The sequence below is a fragment of the Convolutriloba macropyga genome, chromosome 11 (assembly GCF_964194025.1).
Source record: "Convolutriloba macropyga chromosome 11, txConMacr16.3, whole genome shotgun sequence".
Taxonomy (NCBI): Eukaryota; Metazoa; Xenacoelomorpha; order Acoela; family Convolutidae; genus Convolutriloba; species Convolutriloba macropyga.
Window position 1 is genome coordinate 2382192 of NC_134478.1, and position 27408 is coordinate 2409599.

Consider the following 27408-nt stretch of genomic DNA (forward strand, 5'->3'; position numbering starts at 1 on the left):
CTATTGTTTAATTTTTAGTTGATTTTCTGATGGTTTAGCACTCCCGTTGCTACATGTATGGCTGTTTCTGAAGCTTTAACAAGTGTTACCGCTTCTTCGTGTAGTTCCTTTTTGCGTCTCATAGTCCAGCATGTTTAGGATGAAGGTGTCATGAATAAGGGAAGTCTCTTCAGCATCAAGTTGTTGGCTAGTTCAATCAATTGTTCGTAAAAACTTTCAACAGACTCTCCAATCGGTTGTTTAGAAGAAAAAAGACGAATCTTTCATTTGATTTTACTAGTTTTGATTAAAGATTTTCCATGAACTCTGACAATTCTTAGATTGATTCTTTTTATGGAAAAAACGTGGATGCTCACTTTTGAAGAATCTGTGGCCTTCCGTCCCTATACGAAGGTAGAGAAGAGATGTAGTTTTCGGGTCAAAAATATCCCACGGTTTTTGCCAACTGCGGAAGCCAATTTCGTCATTTTTGTCGCAACAATTTTGACAAGGGGCTTTGAGTTGCTGATTTCTGATTTTTCGGTCTTTTTCCGTTGTGTAGGTATGGTTTTTGACGGGCTCCTCATCCACTGGCTTTGGCGGGTGTACAGCCCCTGTAATGGGTCCATTTAAGAGAGTCTCTGGTAAGTAGGATTCCTTCTTTCGCTATGAGGGCAAGTTTCCACTATTGGTTCCATTTTTCCCATGATAGAAGTGGATTGATTGTTGCCTTGTCCCTGAGGCATCTACATGAAGAGGCGTTTTTCGGGAGTCTACTGCTGACTACGCCATGTTATGTTGACTCTTTTACTTTCTAGTGCAAAAACCTTGCGAAATACTCTTGCTCAATTAGCGAGTGGAGTTTGCATCGCGTTTGCTATTTACACTTTAGTGATTATTTGATTTCTCTAATCGTATTTGACTTTGGCGTCAAGAATGACAACTTAGATCTCTAATCTCAGTTTTGGAGAGCAAATAACAAAGTATGAATTACAACTGAACTATAGCGGTGAAAATAGGAGAAAAGTATCTTCAATTTACTGCTAAAAAAAATGAATATGATCATAAGTTGATCACGCAGAACGACAGGAATTCCAAACGTTTGATATATGTGCAGACAGTTTGTTGTCTAGCAAAATGAACAGACTATGTCAACATCAAGTTTTGAACTAAATTAGAAATAAAGCTGAAAATGATGCAAACGGTTAAGATACGGCGTGGAATATTCTTCCGAATATTCGAGCCGTATACTAGGCAGAGTGAAATTAATAACTAAAATAGTTTAGAGCTTCATTTCTTTTACACTGGCTATATAATATTTAAATAATTTTGCTGGAAATCATAAGAAGCGTTAGAGATTAGTTTGTGATGAGTTTTTAAAGCATGGTATGAATTTTAACAGAACGTATAATGTAGTTTTCTCTTCCAAATCAATTTGGTGATTTCTAATTTCAGTTTTTTTTACATTATACTCAATTGGGGGTGTAATTTGATGCGCTTATGAATTTTTTGTAGGAAAGACAAACCCAAGTTCGAAGGTTATTTCTTGCTAAATTGTTGAGCTGATGCCGAGAGCGTCACAAAATTTACAAAAATTGTGTTTGTAGTTGATGGCGTTTAGAGCAAACTAGGTAGTGTCGATGCCGTGGGTTCATCGGATGAATTTTTTACGGTTCCGAAGAATTCAGGCCGCTTGCGAGAGCTTTCGATTTTGTTCAATGTAGAAGAAAATTGCTCTTGTGCTGAAATCAGTTTAAAGTTCGTGGTCTACCTGTTAGTGCCTGGGAGTAGTCAAAATTGAGAACTGAGAAGGGCCTGGAAAGGCAGCTCAAAAAATTTGAGGCTCTTCAAATAAAATTAAATTGACGGGGAAGATCTTCGATGGTGGTTATTTTTCGGAATTTTTAGAAATTGAAGCCTGATAGCCCGAGTAATATTTGATTGGTAGACGATAAAGCACTCGTGTTATCAATTTTTCTGTGTTTTATTTTATTTATTTCCGCTGCTTTGTGTCGAACACCGCATCTTTTGTACAAAATTTAATTTTCTTGCAGTAGGGCTTTTTTAATTGTCTTCTCCCGTTTTGATGCATTTGTACGAAGGGGCAGTTTGAGGTTCTGTGCTAACAGGTTAAGCACTGTCAAAATCTGTGACACGAAAGTTTTGCTTCCCAGTTTTGCGAATGACAGATGTCGTTGGGGAACAATTTTGAACTGTAAAGCATGGAGAAGGCATAAAATACAGACGACGTGAATCACTTTTCCCTTTTTTTCTCCTTCTCTAGTATTGAGTGTAGCCAACGTCATGAATTGTTCTATTTCGACATCACTGATTCATTTCTCCTCCCTGAAAGTGATACCCATTAACATGTTACCCATTTTTGTCTAAATAAGAATTCAAATTTAATTTTTTTAGATGACAATTGTAAGTGACTTGTTGTTGTACAAACAATGCTTAAGGGTTATTATGTTTTCTAATTAAGGGGGATTTGAAGGTTAAAATTCTAGTAGTTTTTTGTTTACAAATTCGTAGTTTATATATATTAGCAATAAGGAGCCTCGCTAATGTGCGCTCGCACATCATGTTGCGACCCGAGCTCATCTACATTTTGACTTAATTGTCAACCAAATGAAGAGATAATCAAAAATATATGTTTGAGTTGAAAAAAACCTGTACTCACCCAAATTACTAGTTGAATTACATAATGCCATCTCTCTTTAAAGCGCTCCCGAGATCTGCCATTGAAAAGAATACGAGAAGAAAAACAAAAAACAAGATCAGCAGAAACAAGATCAGCAAAAACAACTCAATATCTAAATTTAAGAGCACCTTGTACCTTGTAACAACTACAAAATGCAATCACATAAAACCTTAGCAACAAAAATTTAGATTTTTTTACTACACAGCAGATGGGAATTTTTCTTAACGGGACTAGGTAACAAGTCGACAAAAAGAAACAATGAGGCAATTTTCAAAAATCAATCAACGTTTTTAAAAACGTTTTATAACTTCATACGTCACAAAAACCCTTAGACTTTAACAAAATAATTCTTGCTAAAGTTACAAAAAGTCATTACAAAACCGGTAGGACCTGTGTTTGTTTAAACCAAGCCATAGAAACGAACCGAAGTTGTAGAAAAACTTGAAAAAAAGCGAACAAATTGCGAAAACACAAATTCTTGAAGCCATTAAATTCATTAGCCTTATCTGAATTATGTTTCTCTTATTTCAATTATTATCTTTACTAATTAAACAAAAATTATACTGAACGATTAAATAAGTTCAACCGGTCCTTTTTTGGAAATCATTGGGATCTGTTATTACACGAACATGCTAAAAAACATCATTGTAGAAGAGAACAACAAAACTGAAAAGTTTAAAAAATGATTGAAAACGAATAATATCATAAACTTTAAGGCTAATTGCTACAAACTGACTGTATTGAGCAAAAATATTTATTCAATTCTCAATTAGAAGATTATGAGACCTCTCAGCGTTTTACGACTACGAAAAGAATAAAAAACAGTAAAAAAAAAAACAGCAAAGTAAAAAAGAGAGAAAAGTGTGGAGGCCATTATAAAGAGAGCTTTTCAGTAAAAACTTTCTCTCTTCAATGATTTGTTAACAACAAGGGGATGCTTTTTCGTTTAGAAAAATTGATTTTAGAAAATCAACAATTATGAACAAGTATAAGAAAAACACGAAATTTTTACGAAAAACACGTAATATCATCGCCATTAAATTCAATTGCTTTCAACGGAAACCAATAAATACGCTAAATTGTGCCTCGATGTGATGACTATGATCTGTGTCCTTCATAAACCATCCATAAAACATAAAAATAAGTCTTATGGTTATGGAAGTAACAACAAATATAAGCAAAAACAAAAAACTCAATAGAAAATTGCGAGAAGAAATTGTCTGAGCCATTCAAAACATAAGCTTCTCTTATTACAATTATTATCTAAACCAATTCAACTAATTTTAAACGAACGATTGACTAAATCCACTCGGTCATTTTTTGAAACTCATTGGGATCTGTTATTACGCGAATACGCTAAAAAACATCATTGTAGAGAAGAACAAAAAGAGAAAAATTTCAAGAAATTTTGAAAACGAATATCATAAACTTTTAGACATTTCGCTATAAACTAACTGCATTGAGTTAAAATATTTATTCAATAATCAATTAGAAGCTTATGAGACCTCTCAACCTTTCACGACTACAAAAAGAATAAAAACAGTCAAAAACAGCAAAGTAAAAAAGAGAGAGAAAAGTGTCGAAAACTTTAAAAATAGAACTTTTCAGTTAATACTTTCTATCTTTAATTGTTTTTTAACAGCGATGGGATGCTTCTTCGTTTAAAAAAATGGCTTCAGAAAATTATCAATTATGAACAAGTATATCAAATTCACGAAATTTTTACGAAAAACATGTAATATCAACGCCATTAAATTCAATAGCTTTCAAAAGAAATCAAAGATAGCTAAGTTCTGCCTCGATGGGAAGACTATGATTTTTGTCATACAAAAGCCATGAAAAAGACATAGCAATGATTCTTATGTTTATGAAGTTAACAACAAATATATGCAAAAACCAAAAATTGATTAGAAAATCGCCAGAAGAAACTGTCTAAGCCATTTAAACGATAAGTTTTTCTTTGAAAATTTTTTCTATGATCCATTGATCGTTTATTCTAAGACAATGATGACTATCAGCGTTATGATAATGTTAAAAGATTCAAGAAGGAACCAAAATAAGGAGAATAATATACCCAAAAGTTAAAAAAAAAATAATGAAAAATCGTGGCGTCGAAGTCATAAATCCAATAGTTACAAGTCAAAAACTCTATCCGGATTAATTTTGGTTGCAGTAGAAAGGAAGGAGGTGACTTGTCGTTACTGAAAATGACATAGAGTTTAAAAAAATAGGTTAAAGATTGGTTAATAATAAAAAAAATTCGAAAAATTATTTTTAATGTCTTAAAATCCATTAGCTGTCCACTCAAAGCACTAGATAGGTTCAATTAATGCTCATTATGGAGCCTTTTGCACTTTTAGATAACAAGTATATGCTACAGAACTTCAAAAATTTATTAAAATCACAAAAAGGAAATCAAGATTTCATTAAAAATTACGAAAATTCTTTGTAGAAGCCAAAAAAATAAGTGCTATCCCTCGAAAACAAACTTTTTTTTCGTTGCGCTTCATTCGATTGTAAGTTGCGTTCGTCAATAACGGAATCTTGATTTGGAAAGTGACTAGTCTATAAAGGACTTTAAAAAACAAAAAAAATTGCGAAAAGTTTTCTAGAAAGACAGCCAAAGGGAATTGGAGTTTTATTTCTTATAGTAAACTTACCCATGAGACCAAAACTAGCGTTTTTGTCGCCTTTCGTCTATTAGGAATGAAAACATTTTTCATTTAGTAGCGTGGAATGGAGTCTTGAATTGATATTTTTTTTAGAAAAAATCTTAATTTGAACGAAAATTAAGTTAAAAGTGAACAAAATCATGCCAAATACCCTGTTTTCAGACAAAACTTTAAACCTCGATAACTCCTCGAAAAAAAACTGCATTGAGTTAAAATATTTATTCAATAATCAATTAGAAGCTTATGAGACCTCTCAACCTTTCACGACTACAAAAAGTATAAAAACAGTCAAAAACAGCAAAGTAAAAAAGAGAGAGAAAGTGTCGAAAACATTAAAAATAGAACTTTTCAGTAAATACTTTCTATCTTTAATTGTTTTTTAACAGCGATGGGATGCTTCTTCGTTTAAAAAAATGGCTTCAGAAAATTAACAATTATGAACAAGTATATCAAATTCACGAAATTTTTACGAAAAACACGTAATATCAACGCCATTAAATTCAATAGCTTTCAAAAGAAATCAATAAATAGCTAAGTTCTGCCTCGATGGGAAGACTATGATTTTTGTCATACAAAAGCCAAGAAAAAGACATAGCAATATTTCTTATGTTTATGAAGTTAACAACAAATATATGCAAAAACCAAAAATTGATTAGAAAATCGCCAGAAGAAACTGTCTAAGCCATTTAAACGATAAGTTTTTCTTTGAAAATTTTTTCTATGATCCATTGATCGTTTATTCTAAGACAATGATGACTATCAGCGTTATGATAATGTTAAAAGATTCAAGAAGGAACCAAAATAAGGAGAATAATATATCCAAAAGTTAAAAAAAAAAAATGAAAAATCGTGGCGTCGAAGTCATAAATCCAATAGTTACAAGTCAAAAACTCTATCCGGATTAATTTTGGTTGCAGTAGAAAGGAAGGAGGTGACTTGTCGTTACTGAAAATGACATAGAGTTTAAAAAAATAGGTTAAAGATTGGTTAATAATAAAAAAAATTCGAAAAATTATTTTTAATGTCTTAAAATCCATTAGCTGTCCACTCAAAGCACTAGATAGGTTCAATTAATGCTCATTATGGAGCCTTTTGCACTTTTAGATAACAAGTATATGCTACAGAACTTCAAAAATTTCTTAAAATCACAAAAAGGAAATCAAGATTTCATTAAAAATTACGAAAATTCTGTGTAGAAGCCAAAAAAAATAAGTGCTATCCCTCGAAAACAAACTTTTTTTTCGTTGCGCTTCATTCGATTGTAAGTTGCGTTCGTCAATAACGGAATCTTGATTTGGAAAGTGACTAGTCTATAAAGGACTTTAAAAAACAAAAAAAATTGCGAAAAGTTTTCTAGAAAGACAGCCAAAGGGAATTGGAGTTTTATTTCTTATAGTAAACTTACCCATGAGACCAAAACTAGCGTTTTTGTCGCCTTTCGTCTATTAGGAATGAAAACATTTTTCATTTAGTAGCGTGGAATGGAGTCTTGAATTGATATTTTTTTTAGAAAAAATCTTAATTTGAACGAAAATTAAGTTAAAAGTGAACAAAATCATGCCAAATACCCTGTTTTCAGACAAAACTTTAAACCTCGATAACTCCTCGAAAAAAAACTGCATTGAGTTAAAATATTTATTCAATAATCAATTAGAAGCTTATGAGACCTCTCAACCTTTCACGACTACAAAAAGAATAAAAACAGTCAAAAACAGCAAAGTAAAAAAGAGAGAGAAAGTGTCGAAAACTTTAAAAATACAACTTTTCAGTAAATACTTTCTATCTTTAATTGTTTTTTAACAGCGATGGGATGCTTCTTCGTTTAAAAAAATGGCTTCAGAAAATTAACAATTATGAACAAGTATATCAAATTCACGAAATTTTTACGAAACACACGTAATATCAACGCCATTAAATTCAATAGCTTTCAAAAGAAATCAATAAATAGCTAAGTTCTGCCTCGATGGGAAGACTATGATTTTTGTCATACAAAAGCCAAGAAAAAGACATAGCAATATTTCTTATGTTTATGAAGTTAAAAACAAATATATGCAAAAACCAAAAATTGATCAGAAAATCGCCAGAAGAAACTGTCTAAGCCATTTAAACGATAAGTTTTTCTCTGAAAATTTTTTCTATGATCCATTGATCGTTTATTCTAAGCGAATGATGACTATCAGCGTTATGATAATGTTAAAAGATTCAAAAAGGAACCAAAATAAGGAGAAAAAAATATCCAAAAGTTAAAAAAAAATAATGAAAAATCGTGGCGTCGAAGTCATAAAACCAATAGTTACAAGTCAAAAACTCTATCAGGATTAATTTTGGTTGCATTAGAAAGGAAGGAGGTGACTTGTCGTTACTGAAAATGACATAGAGTTTAAAAAAATAGGTTAAAGACTGGTTAATGTTAAAAAAAAATTCGAAAAATTATTTTTAATGTCTTAAAATCCATTAGCTGTCCACTCAAAGCACTGGATAGGTTCAATTAATGCTCATTATGGAGCCTCTTGCACTTTTAGATAACAAGTATATGCTACAGAACTTCAAAAATTTATTAAAATCACAAAAAGGAAATCAAGATTTCATTAAAAATTACGAAAATTCTGTGTAGAAGCCAAAAAAAAATAAGTGCTATCCCTCGAAAACAAACTTTTTTTTTCGTTGCGCTTCATTCGATTGTAAGTTGCGTTCGTCAATAACGGAATCTTGATTTGGAAAGTGACTAGTCTATAAAGGACTTTAAAAAACAAAAAAATTGCGAAAAGTTTTCTAGAAAGACAGCCAAAGGGAATTGGAGTTTTATTTCTTATAGTAAACTTACCCATGAGACCAAAACTAGCGTTTTTGTCGCCTTTCGTCTATTAGGAATGAAAACATGTTTCATTTAGTTGCGTGGAATGGAGTCTTGAATTGATATTTTTTTAGAAAAAATCTTAATTTGAACGAAAATTAAGTTAAAAGTGAACAAAATCATGCCAAATACCCTGTTTTCAGACAAAACTTTGAACCTCGATAACTCCTCGGAAAAAAAACGCAATTCAAAAAAATCTTTTTAAATCCTAACTCTACGCTGGACGAACTTTTAAAAGCTTTTTTAATAATACCAATCACATTTCTTTACAATGAATATATCGATCGGCCAAAATGGTCTGAACAAAAAAAAAAATTTGTGTTGAACAACAATGAGTGAACAGGTTGATTGTCTTCGGTTTTTTGACAAACCAGATCAAAATGACATCGCCAAAAATTTCATAAAAAGGTGGTAATTGCGGTGATAAGTGTAAGAAATGCAGTTTTTTTTGCAACTTTGTGATGGTAGCGGTGCACTTTTTGAAATATGTCGTTAGCGGTGACTGCCTTTCAGGAGGGTACAGTCTCGAACCCTCGCGATAATTTCACCGCTAAGAACTGCAATTATAAAATTTGACCTCTAAACCTTTCAATTTTAAAGATCTTTCAATTTTCATCGCTTTTACCGCGTTGCCCCCTTGACCTCAACCCGTGAAATAACTGTTTAGTGAATGGAACCAACAAATCAATTTTGTCAAAACTGTCCTTTCCCGATTCAACGAGTCCATGTCTGTTGACGCAACACGGGCCGCATTTGCTATCTTTGATTCGGTTCTTGAAGATTCTAGAGATTTTTCCTCTGACTTGTCAGCCACTATTGACTACTTGGACAATCACCACAAAACGGGTGGTGGCACAGTTCTGGATGCGGGTTTGAATGAAGCCGCCAGACATATGGAGGAAAGTGAGCATTCACGGGTCAATGATACGTCTGTTCGCAAATTCATATTTTTCCTCACTGATGGAAATGGGGATTTAACGGATTCTACAATTGAGAGACTTCGTGACGTTAGTAGAAAAACAATTATTAATCAACTCTAGTCGTTAGCGTATATTTGCGTAAGAAACGCTGGTACCAGTTGTCATAAGCTAAAATGCTCCAAATTTAATTCAAATTTAATCTTCATATGATGCGTCGTGCTTTCTGATAATAAAAACTGAGACCGACTGAGATAAAGCAGGTTCTTATCAATTATCATGCTCTTCTGTAAAACTTCGCATAAATTACTAATTGCTAATTGTCTAATTTTTCTAATTTGTATGCGATTCCACATCGCGCTGGTTTTTGAACCAGGTATAGTACCTCTGCTTAAGAAAAACGAACAGTAGAAAACGGAAATGAAGATCTCGGCTCTTTTTGATATTAATTAGAGGTTAAAAACTCAAATTCTTCTTTCAAAATTAAAAAAAAAATTGATCTTGCGATAAAACGTTTTTCCGTTAAGATGGAACAATTACTCTTACTTTTTGCTTGGAATGCAAGATGTATGAGTTGCCAGTCATTGGTCAAGAGATGAAATAAAAAAAGTATTATTAAAAATGTATCAAACGAATTGATTTTTGCTCCAAAGTAAATGTAAAAAAGTTTTAGCGCAGGAGCTCCTTCCTTATACTTTGTAGATTTTCTTAACTGTTCCGACTCACTTTAGTGGGGGGCTATATAGTCAGCTGGTTTTTTTGTTCAGTAAATTTTCGCCAATCGATATTTTCATCGCAGAGTATTTCGAGTACTACCATAAGAACGCTTGTCAAGCGTAGAATTTCGAAATAAAAACATCTTTTGAATGTTGCCGTTTCCAAAGAGTTATGAAGGTTTAAAGATTTGTGAACGTTTGGAGCCTAACCTTCGTTGTTTTGTTCACATTTTTAAAACAATTTTTGCTTAAATTTTGATCACTTTTTGCTAGATGTAAAAAAATTGTGAATGATTGTCTCACTGGTTTTACGAGATTCATTGGTTTTTAAAGATAGAAGAGGGTTGGTGAATTGCTTGAACCAACAGCTTTGGCTGTAAAATTTCGAGATAAAGATGTGAGAATTTAGCATTTTTCCTTTTCTTCAGAAAAATGACACCAAATATGCCTATTTGGCCCACTTTATCCAAATTAACCGACGGTGAAGACCTCAAAACTGCTGACACACTCTTCTTTTACTCATATTTGGGCTAATTGTACATCTAGGGTTCTTCAAAATGTTTTCTGGAAACAAACTTTTATCGTCATTTGCTATCTTTAACCAATTTTTTTAAATAAAAATGCCACTTTGCTTACCAAAATTGTTTTGAGCAATTTTTCAGAACAATTCCACATTTTAACAGCTGCTATAAGCGATAGCGAAGCCAGTTTTACTGGAATTGTTGTTTTTTTTCCAATGAAAAAGGAATCAGATTCTATTTTGTGTCTGTCTTTGTTGAAATATTTTTTATGCATTTTTTTCATCCCAATAACAATAAGTTTTTTTTCATTTGAAGGGTAAAATAATAAGAACTCCTTTAATATGGTTTCATTAGTAAAGCTTGTGGTGTTTTTTGGCTCCGACCAATTGTTTTCATAAATTTTAAGTGAAATTTTGAGATTTGCCAGCATTTGATGTACTTTTTGTGGTCTTATGACTTAGTCTAATGATAAAATGTCTAATTTGGTATCTAGGGAGCTATTAAAGAAACTATGTGATGCTTTCAGCTGATAAAAATGTTTTTTTTAGTAATACAACTTGATAAGTATGCAAAATTCATTATTTATTTTTGATATAATGAATTTTTTTTGTCAAATTAGCCATTCAAGTAGCATTAGGTACTCTAAGGAAATATTTGTTTGAAAGAAGAAGCTGCAGGAGGATATCCAGCTTTTGTCTGGTTTTGGAATTTAATAAATCAGAAATTATTCGGATTGCAATGGGGCGCTGTATATATGTTTTCTTGAAAAACTTGTGACTTCTTGTTTTTTAGTTACAGACCAGAATTATTTCAAATCAAACCTCAACGTTTGGAAAAATAAATTTAGGTGCACAGGGAGGCCAATGAGCATACATTATAATTTGATTGAAATGCATATTGTGTTCTGGCTTCAAAGCTTTTTGCATACAATGGTTCGCGAAATTTTGAGCTCTGCCTGTATTCAGGGTAAATTTGGAGTTGTTTGACTTATTTTTGCAAATGATATGAACAATGGGATTTTTTAGCAGCAAAAAGTTATATTATTTATCACTTTTTAGTTGAATTCGTACTGTTTTTATGACTTACGGTTTTACAAATTTTTTTCAAATAATGAAATTTCGTAAAATTGCAACTTCAATATTATTTCTGCAATCTTTTAGCGTGTTCTCAATAAAGAAAGAGGTCGAATTTATTCAAGCAAACTATAATGTAGTTTTTGTTACTGTTTTTTTATTTTATTTATTGGTTTTCTGGCGTTGATACAACGAGTTTTCGTAGATTTATTTATTTTACATTCTACAGTTTTGGAAGTTTTCTGTTGCTGCGTCGTTCACTCATCACAATAATGCCTTGATTTTGGGAGCAATTCATTATAGTCAATATTTTTACTGAATAGATTTTGATAAGCTTCGATACCGTTTCCTCGCAAAATCGAGTTAACTTTTTGATTTTTGCCTGTTTTTGTTCTTTTTGTATTCGTGGGATTTTCTGGATGATGACAGGTCTAAATGGTTTTTCCGATGGCACAGATGAGGCCATTAAATGATTTCAGTTGATAGCTAATTGCTTTCATGACTTTGAGTATTATTGTTTTCAAAAGTGTAAGCGTATTTTTTAGCTTTGCTATTTTGATCTCTCTGAACTGTTTGGTTCTCAACGATAGGTTCCGTAATTTTTCTGATGAAATGCAAGTCTTTTGTTTAGTTTACTTTTTATCTAATGCTATTTTGACTTTTTGATTGTTTTTCCAAAAAATGGATAGACCTTTAGTTTTTTGTCCTCAAGTATACCTGGTTGTTGTTTATTTGGTTTTGTTGTTTGTTCTTGTCCCTAACACTCCCTAATTGTATTTATCCTCGGCTTTCAAATGATTTTTAGTCTTCTTTAAGAGCTTAAAGTGATTTTTTTAATTGATAAACCAATTATTTATTATAAAAATAAGTATTTTTTTTGCTAGTTTTCTATCTCTTCTTCCTTTGGTGGACAATGAAATCAATAACGTGGTTGAGCAGAGTCAGAACATTGTTTGCGAACGCAGATTACCAAGTTTCCTTTTTTCAAGCTAAAAGCTATCATTTTAGTTTAAAAATTACTTTCAAACATATGTGTTAATTCTTCCCGCTGATGAGCTGTTTTCAAAAGACATGAAAAGGAGATCCCCAAAGGTACTGTTCGCAATGTTAGAACGTATTTTACTTGCACAAACATCTTCATCTATACTTTCATAATGGACTCAGAATAAAGATTTATCTGAGAAAAAGACTGAGATCAGTTTATCAGCAAATTTAAATTATTTTTTCCCATAAAAACTATCCCATAAAAAATTTAGAATCTAAACGCCGTCTTCAGATGTTGGTTGAAGAACAATTAGATTCAAAAGTAAAATATAAATTGACACACACAAGACACACATGTGTTTGTGTGTCAATAAATTTACAAAAGAATTTTTTGGCAATTATATAAATTAATAATTTACTAAAACTTAATATGCTGGGTTGATAAATTAAGTAAACAGAATACTGTCAGCTAGTAAAAAAATTGTCATGAAATTGATGTACGCTGTTCTGTAATTTGGTTGCGTGGAATTTTTTGCTGCCCTTAAACACAATTTTAAAAACAATAAACTCTGTTTCAATTCAAATACAAGTCAAGTCGATTCAATATAATTTACGGCCTCTAATCACTGTCACTTCTGAAATATATAAAATAGAGATCTGTCATCATTGCTAATTGATTTATTAACTTTTTGTTTCTCAATCTTATCAATAATATGTTTACTGTGAAGTTGCAAATTTTAAATTAGCAAAATTTAGCCAAAGGTTGAGTTCGTTTCCATCTGTGAATATATTTAAATTTTATAGATATTAAGCCTCATTTCTATATTAAAAAACTTTTTATTAGATGGTTTAGATATTTATAAGTGCAAATTGATCCCACTTTTTGTTTATTCAATGATCTTCATCAAGAAGGCTTGTTGCTGTCTGTTTGCTAAAAAGTCGTAATCAGGATAAAAATATGTACCAAAATACGCAAAGCATTCTATATCCCATGTCAAACACTTTCTTTAAAATTGTAGCTGAGACATGACTTCCAACTAAATCTGGCTGTGGTTCAAAAACATGAATTCATTGAGTAGACAATTTTAATATGTAACATTAAAATGTGTTTTTAATTTGCCCAACATTTTGTGTCATCAGTTAAAATATTTGAAGGCAAATAGAGCAATTGGCTTCCAGTGCGTGGAGACCGAAGGCCACATTCATGGACAGTTTTGCGGGAAATAGATGAAAGTTGACTAGAATTTGAAATTGGTTTAAAAAGTTGCAAACAAAATGCGAAACAAAGTTTATCTTTAATTAGAGACTTTAAAAACTCAGCTGGTTCTGAAGTCACATAAAATTTGAAATTTTGAAAATATGAAAATTAAAATGCTTTAACCACAGCAAGTTATGATTATTTAGGTGAATTATTTGGTCACCTAGACCCACATTACTCAGATCTTTCAAAATCGATATCTTCCAAAAACGTGGTTTCATTCAGTCATTCTTGAAATCAATGTATCCTACACTTAGTAATATGTCTAACAATACTACTCGGAACATTCTGCAAAACAAATAGTTTTGGCTAAATTTGATTGCATTTCGTTGCAAATAACCAAAATGGCTGTTTTTGGATGAGTTCGCGTTTTTTGTACAACAATTGCAATATCTTGTCATCAATTTCACTTGGTGTAATTTTTAGTTTTTATGCATGATGAAGAATGGCTAAGAAATTCGTGAACACAAGTATTCATGCATACGGTGACCCATACTCACAATTCTGCTTATTTAATTCGCCCAAAACTTAGTTGGTCGAATTTTATTTGTAATTATTTGAAACCTCACTTAAATACTTAATTGTCGCGTTTCAACCGCCATATGATTAATTTACAAAACGCGCGAAATTTAATTTGTATAATAAATTTACAATATTAAATATGATTATTAACAGTGTATTTAAATATTGTCTGTTCCGTCAACTTTGTCTTCTTAATCCCCAATTAGGAAAATTTCTAAACTCAATCACCAAATACGACTTTTTTCGTGCCGGTCTAACTCACACTATCGCCCTTATTAAATATCACAACTGTGGATAAACATGACGTGCACAAAAATAACGATACTTTTTCACTATTTTTCTCTCTGATTCAAAAATGTTCACACATACTTAAAATTGTATTCTTGAAAGATGTTCGTTGAAAAAAGTGAAAAACTCGAGCAAATGAACTCAAAAAATCGGATACCACAGAATTACCACGTAATGTACACAACACAACAGTTCGATCATATAGTATTCTACTGGGTTAGGGGATAAAAATTGATAATTACATTTGATACTATTTCTGGTGCTTTTTAGAGCATTATTGTTCCGACCAACTTTAGTGGGGGAGGAACTACATATACCCAAATGGGTTTTTTTGTTCAGTCAATTTTGGCCGATCGATATAATCATCGTAGAGAGTTGTGAGTTGCATCATTAAAAAGTCCGCCCAGAGTAGAATATGGAATTTAAAATTTTTTTCAATTTTTGTTTTTATAGGAAGTTATCGAGGCTTGAAGTTTTGTGAATATCAGACATATTTCAGCCGTTTTTATTCACGTTTTTCGGTATTTTTGACCTAATTTTCGTCAATTTTGCTAAAATTTGTTCAAATTGTTTACTGTAGTGTTATTAATTTTATCTCTAAATATAGAGGAGGGTTGCTGAATTGTTCGTTTTGAGTTTTTTGGCTAAAACTTCTGCTAAATTTTCCAAAATTCGACATTTTTGGGGACCAAAATTGAGACCTAATTTGCTTTTTTCGCCGACTTGCTTTAAATTTGCTACCTTAAAGTGGAAGCAGATACCTTAAAATTGCGGCCATATTCTTTTTAAGCTGACAAACGAGCTAGTTGTACACCCATTGTTTTTGAGAGTTTTCTGGAATTATTATTTTGCCTGTTTTTTGCAAATTTCAACTCCATAAATAAAAAAAATATATTTTTTTTCGACAAACTAAAAAATTGTGTTAAAGAATTGATCGGTTGTGCAACTATTTGAACAACTGAGTATTTTGTTAGACGCGCAGCAACATTTGGGCTGATCTTGATATCGCAATGCATCCTTACAATAAAATTTTTTTTTTAGATTTTTAATGGGGCACGAATTTATTCAAAACTTTTCCGCTAAATAAATATTTTTTATGCAAACTTTTTTGTACTTACTAGAATTTCAAATCAAAGCTTAATTAATGACAGATATTATTAACAAAACACAAAGCCCAACGAGATTGTATTACGGTTTCAGAGTTAAGGAAGTGGTTTCTATGTCTCTGACCAAATGTTTTTGTAAAAAAAAAATTTATGTACTTCTTGTTTTGCTTTCATTTGTTTTTTTTTGTAGACGAATGACTTGTTGTCTCCAGTCAAAAGTTCAGTTGATTTTCAGGAAGTATGAATGAATCCGGACACTTTTTTCAGTTGTTATCTAATGTCTCTTATCACCTTGAATGTATTTGTTTTAAGAAAACATTGTGAATTTTGGAACTTTGCCTGTATTTTATCATATTCCTCTCAACTTCGGGCTCAGTCTCAGTAAAAACACGCAGACTCTAATTTCCTGTAATTTATAAACTAATGTCCGTAACGGTTTTATGTTCAGCTATTTGTCTTTTTGTTTTGATACAACGCCTTTTCAGTTTTTTAAAAAAATTTTGAGCATAACTGCATATTTTATGAGTTCATTTTGTTTCCCTGTCGAATTATCGCTTTTCTGACAAGTGCAATCGAAGGAAAGCATAGTAGGGAAAATGCATAACGTTGGTAAAATGCGTATCTGAATATTTAATTGTTTTTGTTATATAGTTTATGTTTTTTGGGCTGCGAGACAGCTATCTCGCAAAATTCTATGGATTTTTTTGTTTTTGACTATGTTTGTCTTTTTTTATGTTTTTATACGTCATATACTTAATAATGATAGGTCTTAGTTGCTTCCGCAGGACGCATAACTCAACCTAGTTGAAGACTTCAGTTCAAATTGTTTGTTTTAATGACTTTAAAACAGTAATTAAAAAATATTTTCAACTCTTTCTTTTGCTTTCATTTTCTTAGCCACGTAACTCAATCTCACTAGATCGAAATCTTATTTACTTTTGTTTATTCAAACATTTTTAACGCTTAGTTATACGTTGTGACTGATTGCTACAGAAATTACTTTCATAAAAAGATTTCGAGATTTCTATACTGTTCAATTTCTGTGTTTCTTTTTGTTGTCATGTCTACGTAATTGTTTTAGAAGGAAGGCCCTTTTATGTTAAAATGAGGAGAAAGTGACGATTTACTGTTCTTGCAGGTAACAGTTTATAAATATAGTGCATTGAACAATGTGATCTCGTAAAGTTGTTTGAAGTTTTGGCTTCTTTATATATTTGTTTTTATTTTGTGGCTCGTGACTTAGTCTCATTATTAACAGGCCCTACTGAGGTATTGCAACTTAATCCATCTCTTTTTGTTGAAATCTTAAGTCTGTTTAGACTTTTGAAACTATTTGTTTTCAAAAACATATTTGGGTTTTTGAGCTTCGTCATTTTTTAAATTAATTTTTTGGTCGATTTGAAACTCAGTCTCAGTAAACACAGGTCACAGCCCTTTTCCAGTGAACTATAATTTATTCTGTATAACGGTTTTAGTTTCAAAGGTTTTTTCCCTGGTGTTGTTACTGCTGTTACTATGAGATTTCGTAAAATATTGGAGATTTTTTGTATTTGTACAATTTATAGGATTTTTGTTTTCTTTTAAATTTATAAGAATAATCTTAGGTCCCATTGGCTTTGAAATTTTGCGCCTTCGGACACTGGCTAATGAATTGTTTCAATTGCCTCCCAAGGAGACATAAATGACCAATTTAGAGATTTCAGCGAAATTAATTCTTTTCAAAAATAGAAACTTTTTGGACTTCGAACCTCTTTGCTCTTTTTTTGTCGAACTATTAACCAGTCGCATTGAGGACAAAACTCATTTTTTTCTAATGATGTTTAGGTTGAATTGTTTTGTTTACGTCTTATCTGATGCCAGTTTGATATTCTATGATTTTATCATTATAGGAATCGAGTTTTGGTTGTAAATAATGTTTGTTGTTTGATAATTATTATTGACCTTTCTAGTAATCATATTATAAACAACGTTCATCGGCCCTCTAGAGTGGCATTATTGTGCTCATTGGTTGTTTATGGAATGATATGTATTTCTTTGAAAGTTTTCTATCTCTTCATCATTTGGAAGCCAATTAAGTCAAAAATAGGGATGAGCGGGGTCGGAACTTTATGTGCGCACGCACATTACTGAGCCTCCTTGTTTGTATTCTTTACTCCGTTTATTTGTCAATTGTTGTATCTATTTTTTGGTGGCGGTCAAGCAAGCCTATAGGCAGGCAAACCAAATTTTGAAAATGAGGTCAAAAAAGCCGAAAAACTTTGGGATACCCGTATTTTAAGTTGCCCTTGGCTGGCCGGTGGGCGCAACCAGCCCGCGGTTTCTGGATTAGACCCCATAGCAGATGAGAGGCATGGCCATTGACAGTGGTCCGCTGAGACCCGTACCCAATAGATGTCTAAAAACTGACTTCTTTTTGATTCTTTGGTGCATTGGAATATATTATGTAATATAATACAATGCGCAGTGTTGATTGTAGCGGTTAACAATGTATTATTTCTGATAGATTACATAACTATTACATATCTTTTGGCTTGCTTTTATGTCGGATTACTTTTTGCTTCGGCTTACTTTGCGTTCGCCCCCCTTTTCTTCATGACAGTTAATAACTGATGTTTAAAGTCAAAAGTTAACGAAGTCAAAAGTCAAAAGCAAAGTCAGCAGCGTAAATTTATGTGAAAAAACACGCTGATAGATTTTTTTTCTGCTTCCAATCATTGAGAACGTTATCTGACAAAGACCTTTTTGTTTTTGCGATAAAGCAAACAAGTTTTTTTTCTTCTTCAACAAGCAAACCGAACTATTGGGTATTCTATATCTGGACTTCAAACTGGTGAGACCAAACCAATTTAACTTTTAATTTATTATAGTGTCTTTTTCAGTGCGAGTCTTTTTTTTCTGGTTTATGCACAAATAACTAAAACCAAATCACCCTAAAGCATAGATATCAAGATGACAGATACTATTTCGGGTTTGTCGAAATGGACAAAAGAGAAACTAATAAGCGAGGTGATGCAAATAAAAAATCAAAGAAGGGAGTCACTTAACTTAGCAAACAAGAATCAAGACAATAACCAAGAATTGGACAGACTTAAGCTTGAATTGGAACATCAGAAAGAACTTTATAATCAAGCTCAATCTGAGATTCAACTTTTGAGGAGTCAGAATGATAAATTAATATCAAATTTAATTAGCGAAAAAACAGCAGAAAAAGATGTCGTAAAATCTACTGTCAACCGTCATTTTTATCCAATGTTTGTTACTCGTTTCACAAAACAGTTAATTATTTCTGACAGCTCGTATAAACTGGTTCGCCAAAATGATATCAGTATTGATGCTGCCATTCACTCTTATCCATCTTCGACAATAAAAGACCTCAATAAAATCATTGACAATTATGCGCCATCAACAAAAGCAGAATGTCTGATTATTCATACAGGGCATAATTCCATTGATCAAGGTACGGCAGGAGAAGATGCCGCAAAAGAGTTGGGAGTCGTTTTATCGAAGTGCGTAAATAAAATAAAGCCTTACAAAGTAGCGATTTGTAAATTACCCAAGGTCAAAAACGGCAGTTTTGGACGCGAAACTAACAACAATGAAATAAACAAATTTAACCGGGCTTTAGACGATATAGCAGATGGTTTACGCGGCGAGTTTCAAAATACCGACATAAAAGTTCTGGATTATAATTTGGAAAATGTAGATATTCGAATGGATGGCATTCATCCTAATCACAATGGAATCCAGAAAATGGTTTTTAGCTTAAGAAATTACATATCAAGTGTGGGGTATCAACCTTCTGTCAGCAACGTATCTATGAGACAAATCAAAACTCCAAATTGGACAAATGGAAATCAGGAAACACTAATTGATCACTGTTTAACAACGAAACATCAAATTTTTGATACAATTGTTATCGAGCAGTTATTTGGAAGTGATCACTTTACACAAGTTTTCCTTTCGTCACTGGACATTGATTATGAAAACAACAAAACTTTTTTACCGGGATACTAGCAAATTTACTAGAGCTAATCTTAACAAAAAAATTGCATCCGCGGATTGGAGTTTCATGTATCAACAAAACAATGCAAACTCAACTTTTGAAAAATTTTCAATTATGTTTGAAAATATTCTGAACAGTATAGCTCCCATCAAAATAGGAGATCCATCATCAAAATCAACGAAAAAGAAATGGTTATCCAGAAAAATTTTGAATCTAATCAACGAAAAGCACAGGCTTTTCAATATTTGGAAGATAACAGCAGACGTTGACACATATAACTCATACAAAAGATTAGGAAACCATACAAACAGACTACTTAGAAGAGCAAGTCACAATTATTCAAAGAAATTGTTCGAAAGTCTTCCCGATTCAAAACAACAGTGGAAATTCATTAAAACAAAAATAAAACACGAGGATAAAAATAGCGAAATTTCTAGAATTCGGTTCAACCAAGATATTTTAAAAGACAAAAAAGAAATCGCTAACACAATTAATATTTGTTTTTCTAACTTAGGTTTATACGAAGGCGAGGCAGAAAAAGTTGAGCTACCGGACTTTGCTTTTGACAAAACTGAGTTTTCCTTCAGACATATAACGAGAAAAGAACTGTTTACTGTAATTGATCAATTACCACAAAACAAAGCAGCGGGTCCTGGATTACTTACTACAATGTCCTTCAAGTGTAGGAAAATGTCTATAGGAACACATCTACAGTTTGCATTAAACGAATGTATATCAAAAAATATTTTTCCTGACATACTTAAAAAAGCATATGTAACTCCAATTTACAAAAAAGGGGATCCACTGGAAGCAGGAAACTACAGACCAATTTCAGTTACACCGACTCTTGCGAAAATTTTCGAAAGATTTGCTCCAACAAATGCTACAACATGTTGAAAAGTATGAAATAATCAATAAAAATCAGTTTGGGTTTTTGAAAAGAAAATCTTCGAATGACACAGTAATATCGTTGACAGAATCAGTGAATAGTTTGTTAGAAGAAAACGAAACCGTTGTTAGTATATTCTTGGATTTAGCCAAAGCTTTTAACTCAATATCTCACAAAATTTTTCTCGAAAAAATTACTAAATATGGATTTAGTACGGAATCAATTGCAATGCTAGAATCGTTTTTGTCTAACAGAAAACAATGCGTAAAGAACGGCATAGAATATTCGAACTGGGTGACAATAAATCACGGAGTACCTCAAGGAACAGTTCTCGGACCTTTAATTTTTTTAGTATATATCAACGACTTCCCTGAAAAAATGAAAAAAAGAGAGGACGTTTTACAGTTTGCAGATGACACATGCATAATTTGTCATTCCAAATCCGATGAAAATCTCTTATGCGAAATTAACAGTGTATTTGAAAGTACTGACAGTTATATGAGGCAAAATATGCTAACTTTAAACAGAGATAAAACAGAAATTGTGGTTTTTTCAAAAAATGCTGAATCAAAAATTGAACAATTTCATTATAATGGAATTTTCATAGAGCCAAAAACAAGTTGTCGTTATTTAGGTATAATGATTGATAACAATCCAAATTTTGACATTCAGCTGAACAAAACATCAACAAAAATGGCAAATGCTATTTGGTCAATTTACTTAGTAAGACATTTTCTACCACTAAAAGCAAGAATCGTTCTTTTTAAATCACTTGTTTTGTCCCATCTCAATTTCAGTGCAATTTTTTTTCAATCGTTGTCGGTTATGTCACTTCAAAGAGTTAATAAACAAATAAATTGGGGAATAAAGGTTTGCCACCTGCGCGAAAAGTTTGACAGTGCAAGAGATCTATTACTGAAAGACAAAATTTTACCAGCAGAGCTTTTCATTAAAAAAGTTTGTCTTCTTAAATTTTTTGACCTCCTCTCACAATATAAACAGAGTAGTCGAGAAACCAAAAACTCCTCTTTCAGGATTCTCGAAAAGTACGAATTGACCAAAAACTGCAGAACTCTCCAGTTTTTTCCAAAGAATAAGTGCCAATCCAAATGGAGTGACAGGTCACTGATCAGAAAATTTTCTAGGAAGTGGAATAATTTGCCAATTGAAATCCGAAAAGAGAAAACTAAAAACAAATTTAAGGAAAAACTAAGCAGCGAAATGGTCAAACTGCATGAACGTGTTCCAATAGATAGACAAGTAAGAGGCTTTAGGAATTTTTTCTACTGAAGTATAAAGACCAAACTATTCATATATTTACGAGGCGATTTTGAAAATGTAAATATTTAACCAAACGTTCTTGTTGTGGTTATAACTTTAAATTTACATTTTTGAAGATTAAAAAAAAACGACAATATTCACAGTCTGATTCAGATTATCCCAATCAGAGTCGCTACAAGTCTGATTCAGTCTAATCTAATAACCTTATTAATCAGATTTTTTCAGAGCAACATGTAACAGGAACAGAGTTTGAATCAGTTCTGATATTTTTTGACTGACAATTTAGTACAGAACTAAATAAACAAACGAATAAGTACCTACTGAAATATATGAGAGATAAATACTGGAATTCATGTCAATTAATATTTTTCAATAATTTTTTCAATAATTTTAGTTGCCGACTGTTGTGTATTCCATTGGACTTGCGGACGCAGTTGTTGAGTGGAAAATGATACAAGTTGCTTCAAGTCCAGATTTTGTCCGTTTCTATTCCGATTTTGACGAGTTCGAAGCGGATATAGCGAGTATTATCTACGACACCTGTGAAATCAACACTTTTGTTGTTCTCCCGAACAGTAACCAAACTCAATATGTGATTCCATCTCTGCTTCTGCTAGAGCGGCGTTACTTAACTCTACAAGTCGAAGACGGAACTGCTATGAAACTGGACTTGACAACTTTCGACAACGACAACAATGTGTTTGTTGTTTACTTCTCTTGCACTTCACAATTTCCGAACGAAGCTGATTACGACTACAAGGCTGTGGTCAACTCGACTGGAAACAGCGACCCGGTTTCGATTTATGTGGTGTGCCCCTTTGACCCAAATGCCGCAATTCTGAACGGAGACCAAAACGGAGGTAAGATTGGAAAAAAAATTGGTGTTTGTTTTCCAATTTGAGAAAAGTAGTTCTTTTTCCCACCTGTTAAAAGTGTTCCAAGAGTTTAGGCCTCGACTTATGAAAAGACTGTGCTCCCCTATTTGTTTGTTTATTTATTACCTATCGCCATTTATTGTCTTTTTGGGTGCTTTTTTGACCTTAATCACGCAAAATCTACCCTGTTGAATTACTTATTTTTGTCCCAACTCTCAATTGCCTGTACTGTGTTTAGGAACTTTTTACCCGCCCTATTTGTTTGTTCAGCCAAAATTGATATATTCATATTTTTACGGGGAGATAAAAAAAATTGGCACCAATAAAAAGTTCTTCAAGAACTAGATGAACTGTTTGGGAAGAATTTTCAATGTTTTAGTTCATTGGAGATTAAATGAGGCTCCAAATTTTCAAATTTAATTTTAAGTTTTTCAGGCTTTTTCGCGCAGACAGATTACTCATTCGTTCCAATTTAATTTCTATTACTTTTCTCCACAATCTCTAGATAATTATACTGGGCGTATTGACTTATTTTTGTTATAAAAAAATTTAAAATATAATTTTTTTCGTTATATTAAAAGCCGAAAAACGAAAATTCTGGCGAAAGAAAATCTTTGTGGGGAAACACTTTGTGTTTTATTCTATTTAATTTCTATAGATTCGAGCATCATTAAGACATGATTCGAAGATTAAAAAATGTATCATTCGCTTTAACAAATCGCCTTTTTAACTATCTACCAATCTAAATCCAAGTGAAATCCAACGTTTTGAAAAGTACGTTTTCCGATAACTTGAATAATTTAATAAGTTGAAGAAGATTTTTTTGTATTTTCTCATTCAAAAATGATGTAAATTGGACGCTATTCTAAGTTGATATGATAAACAAACAATGAAAACCACATAGAAGATAATAAAAGAAAGAAATTTTGCATTTTTTTAATACAAACAGATAGTGAAAAGCTGTTGCAGCAATCGAAACAGCAATATTATGTTTAAAACGATACGATAGACTTGTCGTTATAAAAACAGTCAAACAACTCTAGCATTGAATAGGTTAGGTTGTCAGGACTGCTTCTTTAACGATTTTTTTTAAATCTGAAGGTTGAACTGATAATGTGATACCCACCATCACTAAAGACATGCTTTGAGAAGTCTATGCAATTTTTTATATTAAATCATGGAAACTATGAAATTCTGCAGTAACTTTTTGGGAAGGACACCAAATTAAAAGTTTAAATAAAAACTAATTTTTCTTTCATAGGAGAAGATCGATGGTTGGCTGCGTCCATACAAAATGAACACGCATCATTTTCAGTTAGAATTTTTTAAATCAAAAATTTGACTATATATATATATATATATATATGTATGTATATATATATATATATATATATATATATATATATATATATATATACATGTATACATATATATATATATATATATATATATATATAATTATATAATTAATTATAAATTTATATGGACGTAAATGGCTATAAGTTTAGTTTGAATTTCTATTTTTTACGATTAAAAATGATACATACAATTATCTCGGTTGAATTTTATTGGACGCACATTACCGATCTTATTTGTTTCGTTTAGTTACGCGTATTTAATGTTTTGTTTCAATTAACTGCTTATATCAATGCAAGAAGTCAAAGAATTTCGAAAAATGAAAATTCGAGACTAATAATCTGCTTAACTGTCGCAAAAAAAACAATTTTTCTTAGAAGATCTATAAAGCGTTCAAGAGCAGAACATTGAACAGTTGCAAGAGTAAATAGTTGTCTGTCGTGCTTAGGAACAGTTCCTAACAAATTTTTTTAAGCAACACAAGTTTGGTAAAGATTTTTTTCTGCGTTTAAAATTAATCTACACTGCAGTAAAAGTTGAATCGCACAAGGTCTGCAAAAAATGTTTTTTTTAAAGTCGCTATAATAAGAATTATCTGCTGATTGTAAAACTTTGTTAAAACGTTTGAAAATTGAGAACTAACCGTAAATTGTACTAAGAAAAGTAGCGATAGTGATAAAAATTACAATCTTGGCTTGATTAAGTTCAAATAATTTTGAATAGCTTTTTTAATACCAACTTATTACCAAATAGTACTGAAAATTTTCTCTGTGAGTTTGCTATCTAAAAGTTTTTCAAATTTCTTGTAATAGCGAACAATTTGCATTCTGTTCAAAAACATCCACATTAACTATCAATTTTTCTAATCGGGTCAAAGAGTACTAAAATCTAGTTATTATTTTGCAGCTACTACCATTATTTCTAAGTTTCGTCGTGTAGATTTATCCATTCGTTTAGGCTAAATGATGATGCTTTCGTATGTTGTTTTTTAACAATTTAGTTTACAAATTTCTTGTCTCAATGTTAGAGAATTGAGGACGAATCAAAAGTTGTATTCAGAAGGGTAGCTAAAATGTTGAAAAATAACAATGATTCGATTAATTTTGAAGTTTTCAATATTTTTTTGAAAAAGAACTTTCACAGAATCAATTTTTGTGCCTGCATCTTATCAAATAGTTTTGAGTACTTTCCTCTGTTGATTTGCCATCTTAAATTTTTAGAAATTTTTTTGGTTGTGAATAATTCACCTTGTGTCAGATTTAATTAATTTATACGTTCAATATTTTATTTTCTTTTTGCGTCAAGAAGTACGAAAATCTGTTTATCATTTTTCAGCTCTTTGAATGTTTCTAAAATGTCTAATATTTAAACTTTTCCATCTGTTTAGGTCGTCACGATGCCTTCAGATGTTTTTTTTATCTTTTTTCTTGAAATCTCATTTCTGATGAAATTGGAACCGTGATTTATGCATGGTCTATGGAAGGGAACGAGAATATAATAAAATTGTTTCCAACTAAGCGTGTCAACTGTGGTCTTAAACACTTTTAATTAATTTGCAATTTTGATTAATTTAGTTTTTTTTATTGACTCTCTGTTTTTACATAGTCCTTTTGATGACAACATTTACTTTAAGCCTGAAAAGGAAACTAAATTGAATATCCATGAAGTGGAATGAGATGATAAAACTAACACGAAGAAGACAGAACTCTTGTTGTTACCCTGCTGTAAAAATTTTTGTGGCGGGTTCTGAATAAGACTTTTGTCTTCTCAGAACTTCTTTGGGAGATCTGTTGTTTTTTTAGAGATTTGTTGAAGTTGGCTAAAAATAAGGAGAAGTAAAATGTTCCTATATAAAATTTAAAGAAAAAACTTAGAGTTAATGGTAAAAAACACTTGTAAAAATGTGTCCAACGAAAAGATTTTTTGAATGAATTGAAATGGGGATCCAAACGCAACCTCACATAGCTCAAATGTACTAAATTACTTTTACTGTTTTATATACCCTTTGCTGAGCAATTGATAATTGTTTTGAAAAGAATGAGTAATTAAATAGGAGTTAAGTTTGTTCCCAACATTTTACGTGAATTTCAGTCAGAACTGTACCTCAGTAACTCTACATGTAAACCTTTTTATCATTTTTTTCAAACACGTTATTCCTACACGCTTTTTTAGGAACTCGGCCATTTTTTTGACACACTCACACACACACACACACATATATATATATATATATATATATATATATATATATATATATATATATATATATAATTATGCTAAATTAAATACAGTCTCAACTATTTCCGAGAATGTAGGATTCCCGTTAGTGAATTTAATCTAATCGGTTTCTAGCAGAAGTTTTTTAACGTGGAGAGAATCTTAAAATGAAAATAGCTCCATTTTTACTTTTTGTGCAAATTGATGTAAAAAAGTTACATGAAAGCATCTTTTTCATTTTTCCCAAAATAAGTATGAGACAGTTTTCAATCAGAAGTTGGGATTAAAATTTTAAAAATTGTACAAAAAGTTTGTAAAAAAAATATCACAGACTAAAAACTTCAAAGAAATTTAATTTTTCTGCTTCAGCGAGCGGAGGCACTTCACGACATCGCAGATCATCGGGTCTTGCTGACACAACAGCTTCTCCAAGTGGTGATAGTGATGTCACAACCTACACAGAGGTCGGGGCTACTTTCATTTGGTTTGAAAGTGGAAGCAACTGTACTGTCTCATGCTCTGCAGATCTCTCATTCAATCAAACCACTGAACCGGTACAAAATCAACAACAAACATTTAAAAATCAACAACAAACATCTAAAAATCAACAACAAACATTTATATCTTCAATCGAGCGTTGTTTCAAAGTTGTTTGCGTAGAAAAGAACACGCGCTAAGGGCTCTAGATTTTCATTTTTTTTGTTGCGTCACAGCAATTTATCCTGTGCGCGTTTTTGGGTGAAGAATTTCGTAGTTTTACGGTAGTGATATCACAGTGAAATAATATCTGCAAAGCGTTTTAAATACTGATAAATTTATACTGATAAATTTATGCCAGACTTGAGTTACGAACAGGGCGGTGCCGTGCGGCGGCTAAAGTCTCGAGAAATTTTTGGTCCGGCCTATTATCTGGCCCGTCCATGTTTCTTTTTCACGGGTCTGGGTCCATTACGAGCCAGTGCCCCAAGCTATAAGTTTGATAAATATTGCAATAATTTGCGGGATTTTTAAACACAGGCATTGCAAAGCGTGACCATGGTGAAGGTACTTGATATGGATGAATGTTGCGTTTCGCCTCTTTTGTACGCTTTTGGGGCTTTTTCAAAACATTAACCAGAGAAAAACCAAATTTTGCAGAAAATATAAATTTTGTGCAAGAAATCACAGAAAATGTCGTCTCGCAAAACTGCAAATGT

At 31.9% G+C, this 27408-nt stretch overlaps 2 protein-coding genes across 2 annotated transcripts in view; one reads left to right on the forward strand and one right to left on the reverse strand.

Moving 5' to 3' along the window:
* LOC142349863 (proteasome subunit alpha type-6-like) overlaps positions 1–23449 on the reverse strand; it is a 237184-nt gene extending 213735 nt beyond the window's left edge. The window contains exon 1 of the mRNA XM_075401684.1: positions 23438–23449. The gene's annotated coding sequence lies outside the window, so the exon portion shown is untranslated. The remainder of the gene's footprint in view (positions 1–23437) is intronic.
* Positions 1–27408, forward strand: part of LOC142349862 (uncharacterized) — a 120221-nt gene that overhangs the window by 57904 nt on the left and 34909 nt on the right. The window contains exons 8-10 of the mRNA XM_075401682.1: positions 8874–9213; positions 22159–22624; positions 26582–26766. Coding sequence (XP_075257797.1) covers positions 8874–9213; positions 22159–22624; positions 26582–26766 — 991 coding nt within the window. The remainder of the gene's footprint in view (positions 1–8873; positions 9214–22158; positions 22625–26581; positions 26767–27408) is intronic.